This window comes from Galendromus occidentalis, unplaced genomic scaffold (assembly GCF_000255335.2).
Source record: "Galendromus occidentalis unplaced genomic scaffold, Mocc_1.1 scf7180000077511, whole genome shotgun sequence".
Lineage (NCBI taxonomy): Eukaryota > Metazoa > Arthropoda > Arachnida > Mesostigmata > Phytoseiidae > Galendromus > Galendromus occidentalis.
Window position 1 is genome coordinate 345,524 of NW_003805499.1, and position 9,320 is coordinate 354,843.

Here is a 9,320-nt window from a genome sequence, read left to right on the forward strand (position 1 = left end):
TCAAGCTTGATAGCAATGTCATGATTGACGTTCCGCTCTCGGATATATCGATCTTCGTACAGATCGGAGGCAGCGACGGGAGCGAGACCTCGTTACGTTTCGCAGAACATGATCGGCCGTCTCTCGCAGGGGCATGGAGACTATTATTTCACGCTGAGAGCTAGGGAGGGAATACCAGAAATAGAAACCTTCCGACCACTCCTGAGATTCCGGGCTCAGCGGAAATCCTGGGATTCCGGGCTCCGTGGAAACTCTCTATCAGAGATTTCCCAGGCGTCAGTGAGAAGCTGTGATTACATTTCCGAGGAGGAAATTTATTGTTTCCTCCATTACACCAACGCAAATTCAGCCGAGCTTCTCGGGCTCGGTGGCATGAGTTTGATTGAAATTTACAATTCAAGGGCTTAATCGGCGCGTGAAGCGGATTCATCGCCGCCTCCTCTCCGAACGCCGATGATTGGTCGATCCGACGAGCATAGTTGCCTTTCGAGTGGAGCTGTCGCCGGCGGGAATCCGAGTTTGTGGGAATTCGTTCGAACGCATCCGTTTCGGTCAGGGACTCAGAGCCATGAGGCGAATGGGGACGACTGCAGCACCCTTGACTTTCATTGGGAACACGAAGGTCGTCGCGCCGGCAGGCGGCAATGCCCAAATATGATCGATATTGTTGATAAGATAGATATTCGCGCTGAGGAGTATTTGTTGCGACTCGAACTTTTTCGAAAGCCCATGATCCAACGACGGGGAATCGATGCCGACTGCGTGCAGTTTTCGATACGAAACGAGCCACTGTGCGGCATCTGGATGAACGCCGGGGTAGTTGCAGTTTTTTTCCTGCGAATATTTCAATTCCTATGCCGAATCCGGTCGTATGGTCGATGTTCGGAGCGATGGAAGAGCCTCCGTGCTAACTCACCTTTCGATTCTCCTTATCGGTCCCGAAATATTTGTCCGTATCCCCCCAGAAGCGCTTGCCCCAACCAGTGTTCACAGCGAGGAGTCCACCCTGAGGCAACTGTCCGTGGATATCCTCCCACCTGCAATGGAAGGAGAGACGGTGAGCGACAAGAAAATGCAGATGTCCAAATTTTCGCTCGATCGTCGGGTACCAACACTATGAACAGTCCATCAATGCGTGAGCCGGCGTACCGAGAGCACCAACGATCGAGTCGGGGATTTCATTTCCATTTTTCGTACACCCTTTGGTGGATCAAGGTGCTCAGCTACTTCGCTGGAATTTCGCAGAAATCAATTCGACACAGCATGCGTAGGAATTTCCCGCAGAGGCATATCGCGATCCACGTTGCGCATTTTCCAGTAGGCGTGGACTTGATGCTTGCCAGGAAAACTTCGCTCCTGCTGTCGGTTCCTTGAAGGCATCGCCTACTGTAGATATCACTGCACCTCGTTCCCGAGCGGGGCTCTGAATCCAGTCCGACAGTAGCTGAGCACAGAGAGTAGCTACTTCGAGCAAAGAAACGCAAATGCGTGTCTCGCGATCTCCAGAGGATCAGCCTACAAGCAGATTGTATCTGCATGTGTATCGTCAGAGAAAGAAAACTTCCAGTTTTCTAGAGAACTTTGTTTCAGATGAAGTCCCAAAAGAGCTTTGAAGTCGAGGCACGGCTTCTCTTTTGCGAGAGACGAGGGATATGCACCAGTCCTGATTTTCCGATTCAAGAACTGCTGCCAGGAGGACGGGGTCTTTTTCCGATCGGACGTTTATGGAATGCCGCGGAGGGCAGCTCACCGATCGTCGCTAACATGCCTTATCGAACAGTCAGACTGCCGACAAGCGTCGCCATTGAAATTCTAGCCCTGAGCGAGACAGAGAGGAGAAGACGATCTTATCTCAGTTAGTGCCGGAGGGCTCATCGAGAAGGCTTACTGATCCCGCGAAGCCGGGGCAAGATTTACGAGTTCCTCAGACGCATTCGTCTGATAGAATCTCTTTTCACATCGGTTGACGATTCAGACGACGTGACGTATACTTATGTATCAGAGAGACAGTTCCACGTTCGAGAGAGCGACAGTCGCTCCGAGTGAGATCTGCTCGACCTGGCGCCAGGATTCTGGCTGCTGGGAGGAAGTCCCCGATCCGCCGCGTTTTTTTTTCATCGACGGAAGAGCATCGAAATTCTGCTCACTGGCCCCTTCGCGCAGCAATAACCTCAGACCGACGCGTCGGAGAACTTCCGCTCGGGAGGAAGCAACTCTCGTCAATGGTTCAGGTTCGGATCCAGGGAATATGACGAAAGATAGTTCTCCGTGCCGAACGTGGTCGAGCCGGACACGTTGAGTACGACAAGCGGATTCGATACGTGCTCAAGTGAAGTGAACAAGGGCCTCGAGCGACGTCGTCGAGTATCAGGGAGTTCAACAGGATTGATTGCTCTATCGGGATGTTGTAGGCCCGCGCATCCTCCTCCCTGAGCTTGTCCAGGACGATGACTCCGGTGGAGGGAGCGGCATCAGCGTCCAACCAGCAAGAGTCAAGCGGTGGCGGATCGATCGATGAAGTGTTTTTCCTGATTGGTCCCTCGATTAACCGACCACTCTGCGGTAGAAAGTGCCCTCTCCGAATCGGGGCGATGAGCACGACGATCATCGTTATGATCGCACGAAAGTGCTCTGAGGACTGGAACGACCAGGGACCGCCGGCGCCGCAGCGGCGCCGAAATGAGCTGCGAAATGGTGGAAAACGAGGAGGAGACGTAGTCTTCAGTTTTTTCCTCCTGTCCGTGGTGAGCTCCGTCGACTCCACTCGATGACCATACGTAGATAGATGCACACATACATACACTCCCAGCGATGCGTGTCTTCCTCCTAAATTCGTCCGATGGCCTACTATACATATCGTTGTTCTGATCTTCCCAGCGAGGACTCACTTCGCAGCCTAATGCATTCAGGACGTCGCCATTGATAAAAGCGGGCAGGCAGGCCAGCCGCGCCGTCGACCACCGGTCTGGCCGAGGAAGACGGCCAACAAGCCGGTCATGCATCGGGTTACAGACGCCCTTCGCTCGAATGTGAGACGTTTACAAGCACCTCGTACGTTAACGATTTTCCTCTGGCGCGTCGGAGTACTCGAACGCATACCACACTTCTCGCTTTGATTCGCTGATGGACGCATTCTCCTTCGGATCTATAGCCACTGATACCTATGGCGGGTTCACAAGGAGGTTTCCGGTCGAGGACCGCTCCGGATGACAAACGTTTCCCGGAACGCGAATCTCCAACGCGGCATTATCTCCTCGACCAATGGAGCGAATCTGCATAAAGTGACTGCTGCCTCGCATTCAGGAGAGCAGTCCCCCCAACTCTCGGCACGGTCCTGCCTCTACAGGAGTGGATGCGTCTTCGCGTCTCGATCGAATTCGAATATTTCTTCTACCACGAACAGATGAGGATCATCCTCCGGGAAACGTTCACCTCGGTCCGGGTTTCATTTCCGATGGGAAACGCGACTTTTTCAGCCCACCGAGCGATCCCGGACTCAGAGCTCCTGACGTCAAGCTGGATCGCCGAAGAAAACACGTGACAGTTGCGGGAAATCGGTGTCGATAATATTGAAAGAGCGTCGGCAGTCTTGGAGGGGCAGTTGTGGCTTTAGAGCGTGTGTTCGAGTTCGTTCGGGGACTCGGATGGGTGCTACGGCTCACAGTTCTGACAGGGCCTCCCACTGGGATCAGCCTCGAATGCTCTTGACTCTCGATGTTTCTGGACTGATTCAGAAGCTAGGGGAAGGGAGGTGAAGCCTTCTCTAGCGACCGGAATCGTCTGAGCCTCCTCTGGGGCGAGAGCATGAACCCAGGAATGAAGAAACGCACGATCGGAGCTCTGCCTGACTCCCAAGTTCCTCGACCCGGGCGGTATGATTCATCACGAGACCCCCCGCGAAAAGCACGCGCGGTGAATAAACCGCAGATTAAGTCTCGAGTGAATGACCCAAAGGATTCCGGAATGGAGCCTTCGTTCCCAGCTTACCTCTTGATATCGACGATGCGTAGCTGATAATTGGAGTCCTTCATAACGTGGTGAGATACGTCGATGACGGCTGTTGGGAGGAAGAGCCTGTCCAACGGAATTTGCGAGGCCGTGTGACGGCCTTTGAGCAGAAACGCTGGCGAAAGCATATGTGTTCCTCCATTCGTGCTCAACTCGATCGTCTCGGATTGATATCTGGAATAGAATCCTATCGTCAGGAGACCAGAAGAGAAGTCGCGATGTGAACGGTCGCGATACCGAAGCATGCCAGCATATTTCGGGAACAAGTCCCGGAAGTGTGGCTTGTTGATAATCCAAGATGCACATTCGTTGTAAATATAGGTTTCAATATTGCATCGACTTCTCGCTCGGGTACCGAGATCAGCTGCCTACTTGAACAGTCACGAGCTTCGGCTCTCGATTCACGAGAAGCTGACCGCGACGCCGAGGGAAGTCGGGGCTGTCTGACTGCGGAAATACGGATACCTGGTCGCCCGGTAGGAAGCGGAACGATGACGGCATGAGAGGTTCGCATGATGACTGCCATAACTGGCGACGAGAACTGACCACAGAAACTTCGTCTGCGGAGGAAGTGACTCCACCCCACACGAGGTCAGTAACCTCAGAATTCGCGCGCCGTAGTCCACGATCAAGACTCGAAACGGCAAGGAATGCGTTCTGAATGAGAGTGTCGCTCTGCGAGAGAATCAATGTGGAGTCTCGATGAAGGTGGCCGTGGACCGATGACATGAGAACCTATGTTGAGCGTTGAGTCCTGTACCCATTACCCCACCCGGCCAAGAAGATTGAGAGGACTGTCGAACATGTCATCGTCGACGTCGAGGTGAATTTTCCGGAGGACAGGTTGGCGGAGGAAGTCGTCCGGAGCCGTGAGGCAGATGTCAACTCGATCGAGACGGACCTCGGGTTACGAGGGCCACGACCACGGCGGTCTAGGGCCTATGGAGTCCAATACCATGAGAAACGGGAAATCGCTGGATGTTCCGTCCCACTGACCGTTCACTCTCGTCATTACTTGAGCGGCCTTCTGCCTTTCTCCTGTACGGTAAATCGGCATCCAGTCAAAACCGAACCAATGCGTCAAGTGTGCTCTGAGCTCTCTCGAATCAAAAAAGTAATTACATGGGGACTCTGCTGCCGACACTCCATCGTTACGACCGCGGCGACCGCCCCGATCCCCTGATCAACCTAATACAAAAACTAATGACCTGCCCAATGAGATTTCACCCATCTCGCTGATGAGCCTAAATAGCTAAGGGAAGGACTGCTTCCTTCGCTCGATCTCGGATCGAACCTGATTCTGCGATTGAGATCCCCTCGGCATCGACTCGCGAGACCTACCGGCCAATATTCGACCTCGACGGCACCTAATGAGACTCGCCAATAATTGTCTTTGTCTTATAAAAATCCATTTCGATTTCACTCAGCCCAATCAGCGTCGGAATTCGCGACCCAGCCCCAGCAAAGATTGTTCTCGTTTTTCGAATAGAAGAGTTCTTTTGCGACTCTCGGGAAGTCATTGGTTTGTTTTTACATTTCGGAGCGCCGCTTCATTCGCCGTGGAATCCATCAGGAATCGGTCTGAGCCTTGAATGAATCTCTGTCGCAGCTGAACCGGTCACATGCAGAGTCCGGGCGTGGTATATTGTGAATGCTAAACGCTCTCCCAGAAGATCCGATGCAAAATACTGTGCTGTGCCTGGCGGCCGATTGAGGCGGCGCGGCGGTACCGGCACTGCGCCAGATTGCCTGCCATCAAGCTAAGCTGTTCACCGCACCGACCGCACGCTGGCCATCGTCGACGTCATTCCTGCCGCCCGATTCGTCACATTCTCGGGCGAGCCAACGGGAAAATAGACAGTCCCGAGGCTGGCTTACCGGGAATCCCCCCCCCGTCCCCGACAGACTGTGAAGCTGTTTTATATTCGTCTGAAAGTTGGTTACTCTTCATTCTTTTGACCGCGCTTAGTGGCTGAGGTCAGATGAATGGTCAAGGTGCTCATTTTGCGCTGTAGCTCAGATTCCACGTTCCTTCCGACGGACAATAATTATCAAGCAGCCACGCTTCACAAAAGACCGCGCTGCGATGAACCGCAGTGATGACACAATTGCCCCTAGATAGATGAGACCCAGCTACGAATAGAAACAATAAAACTTGATGCTATTCCTGAAAAGCTGCGACGAAGTCGGCTTTTGGTCAGCATCATCGTTCCGCCATACTTGGTCCGCTACCCGGAATCTTCCGAGGAGAATCGACCGTCTCATACTTCCCTCCGAGGACAAGTTGTTTTAGAAAATTCTGCCGCTTCTATCCTGACTGCATAGCATTCCCTACCCCGAGATTGTGATTCCATTTACTTGAATATATTCCTTGAGCGAAAATTCCGCATGGATCGATTCTCCTATTGTAATTGACAAGATGCGGGATGAGGTGGGAAGGTATGTTTTTCTTGATGAGAGTCGATTGGATATTCCACGGCGAAGAACCTTGACCTGTCCGGCTCTTCGAATACTTTAATTATTGTGGATAACACAGAACTTTGATCGATGTTGGTTGTCAAGCGTCGTTCGCAGCTTGAAATTCGCTCCTGCCCCGATCGATCAAGACGCTATTCAAGATGTCAACTGGTGTACCTCGGGCTTTACGAACCATTTCGAGGGGGCTTTCTCCGATATTCATTGTGCGCGTGACTTTTTAGGGGGAAACGGTAAATATCATCACTCCAATGACGCTGTACGCTTATATGTCGAGAGGTCTTTATCCTCGATCTGAGAGAGCTCTCCATCCCTTACTCACATGACTCCACTCAAAGTTTTCCGGAAGTAAGTATGCATGGTGAAATTTTTCAAATTCGTCGGAGGAAACACAGTCTTTGAGTCCCACCAATGCGTGAGGTCGATGATCTTCGGTCCTCTACGCGCACTGAGCGACAAGCCAATTGAGACCGCGAACCAGAATAGAGGCGATCGCATCCTGATCGTTGTCGGCCGCACAAATCGAGAAAACTTCGTCGATCAGCGAATCATCCGAAGGAATTCAACGCACAGTAAACTCGAGAAATCCTGAGCACAGCACACTGCGTTGGAATCCTGGAACAACCCTCGAAAGACCGCTTGCGTTGACAGCTACATCGCCATTGAGGCAGACCACTAGAAAGTGAAGCCCAGCAAATGTAGTGGTGAATTCAGTAGTTGCCAGTCCTTCAAACCTCTCCCCCGCCCTTTCGCCTTGATTTCTCAGGAGGTGGCATTACCATCAACACCACGGACAACATAAATAATATCACTGTACGCATTTTTGTTTAAAGCAGATCCGTGGACATCGACATCGGAAAAACGCTCCAAGAGAGGCGATCGGCTAAAAATTGATCTCGATCCATGAATTAGGGAGTCTCCCTGGGCTCAAACTGATGAGCGGAAAATCTCAAATTGCTTCGAGATCGGTGCGCAACCGTTTGCCGACCGGAGCTATAGGCATTGTGCTCCTTCGAGACTTTCGGTTTGGTTTTTTTTTCATATCCACCAGTAGTTGATTTCATGTCCAGCTCGATCAAAAAAAATATAGTCGACGGCCGAGATCTGGGGTATGTATTGGTCTGGAAGCTGGCTTCGGTCTCGTTTTTCTGATCTCGCGGAACATCAGGTCGTGGCCAAAATAACGGTCGCTCGGACCGACTTGATTTTTTTCCCATCTGCTTACCTCTAGGGCTTGAACATCCCAAGTACACGGGCTCTGCCCACTCGACCTCGCTCCATAAAAATACAAGTGATTGTCAGAAAAGAACGATTAAATCTTCCCGCGATGTTGACCGACTATTGGATTGAACAAACATCTGCATTGTTCGGATCGATCAGTCGAGTAGGAGCTGGAATGGCGCCCGCGTGGGTTTTCGGTATTGCTGACTGCGATCGCCTCGGATGACAGCTCGCTCCTACAATGCGGCATGAGCTTCGAACCATAGGTGGTCATTTCCGCGTGTACAGACGATGCGGTCGCGGGACCGGGCTTCGGTCACAGCTTCATCTTCCAGACGCGGCGCGATCAGATTCTGGAAGCGTTCCTAGAACGATTTCTCAACTCAAGCCGCAAGTTCAGCGATTCAATCTCGCTTCATTCGACACCCCTCAATCAATCACTGGATCTTTGTTTGCTTGGGTGGGACTCGAGAGATAGGTGAGAAGACATGCATTTTAGAAGATTCGAGCCACGAGCCTCTGATGTCTCCGGTGCAGGATCACATGAGAAAAACTTTCGCTTTCCTAAACCTGATATGCTGAGGGCGCTTCGAAGTGATTCGACTTTCGGGCTCAGTGGGAGCCATCTGCGCTTCGAAATTAATAATCGTGACCTCAGTAGGTTTCATTCGAACTCGTTAACGCCCACGGGATACCCGAATAGCCGGCAGCCTGGAAAGGATAAACCAAGCTCAAAATCCCGTTCCCTCAATCGAATGGGGAAGAAATGAGATTCCACGTTCCGAGGCTTGATAAAGGTTCGCGCGGGTCCGAGATGCCACATTTCTTTTAGAGATACTAGATTCCAGATGAGGGACGTCAGACGTCTGTGTGTCACATTCTTGTCCAGGCTCTTGTTCGTCCTCCTGATCTCCATCGCGAGCGGAAAAAAGAAACTCATGTACAGCCATCGCAGCTGTACACTCTAATGATTTTCTTGTCAGCCAAGTTCCCGAAAAACGCCTGACTCGCCGGATGCGTTGAGAGGATTCTCCTACACAGTGGGCTTAGCCCGCGGGTGGCCGACGCGATCCGCCCATCAGCGGTTCCCTCGCCCAGGAGTCGCCCGCCGGGCTCCTTGTTCTGACTCCCTAATTCTGGAGAGTTCCTCAATGTAATGCCGAAGGAATTGCGATATAGTCTGGGCACGTGACTACTATCGAACACCTGCCTGAGGGCGCAGATGTTCTATGCGAATTCAGAATAGGTGAGAGCTCTATCGAAACCATGAGATCCCGCTAGAATTCCTTTTTCGGTTCATCAATAATTTTCGGGTGATCCGGTCTACCGGCAAACGAGAATGTTCGTCTCTGTCAGAGGTCGAGACGCGCCTCGGCTATCTGTCGGATTCCGTTAGATGATTTTCGCATCGCTGGACGCGAATAGCTCGGGGTATTCCGTTAGGGCGCTCAGAGGCATCGAATTTCGGGAGAACACTTACAAAATACGTCCTTCGAGATGGAACTCTCAAGGTTTCTCTGCGTTTGAAACAAGCAGAAGCAGTTTCTCGGAGATTGGATGTTACGCCAGCGTTCCTGACACAATCTGGAAGAGATCTCTCCACCTCGTTCCCGATG

At 51.9% G+C, this 9,320-nt stretch overlaps 1 protein-coding gene across 1 annotated transcript; it reads right to left on the reverse strand.

Annotated features, from left to right (window-relative positions):
* Window positions 1-298: 298 nt before the first annotated feature.
* Window positions 299-6,981, reverse strand: LOC100906521 (uncharacterized). The gene is made up of 4 exons (XM_003746983.2): window positions 6,806-6,981; window positions 3,988-4,182; window positions 917-1,037; window positions 299-834 (listed from the first exon to the last, which is right to left on the reverse strand). The coding sequence occupies exons 1-4, from the start codon at window positions 6,979-6,981 to the stop codon at window positions 553-555; spliced, it is 774 nt and encodes a 257-aa protein (XP_003747031.1). The 3' UTR covers window positions 299-552.
* Between the last annotated feature and the right edge of the window lie 2,339 nt (window positions 6,982-9,320).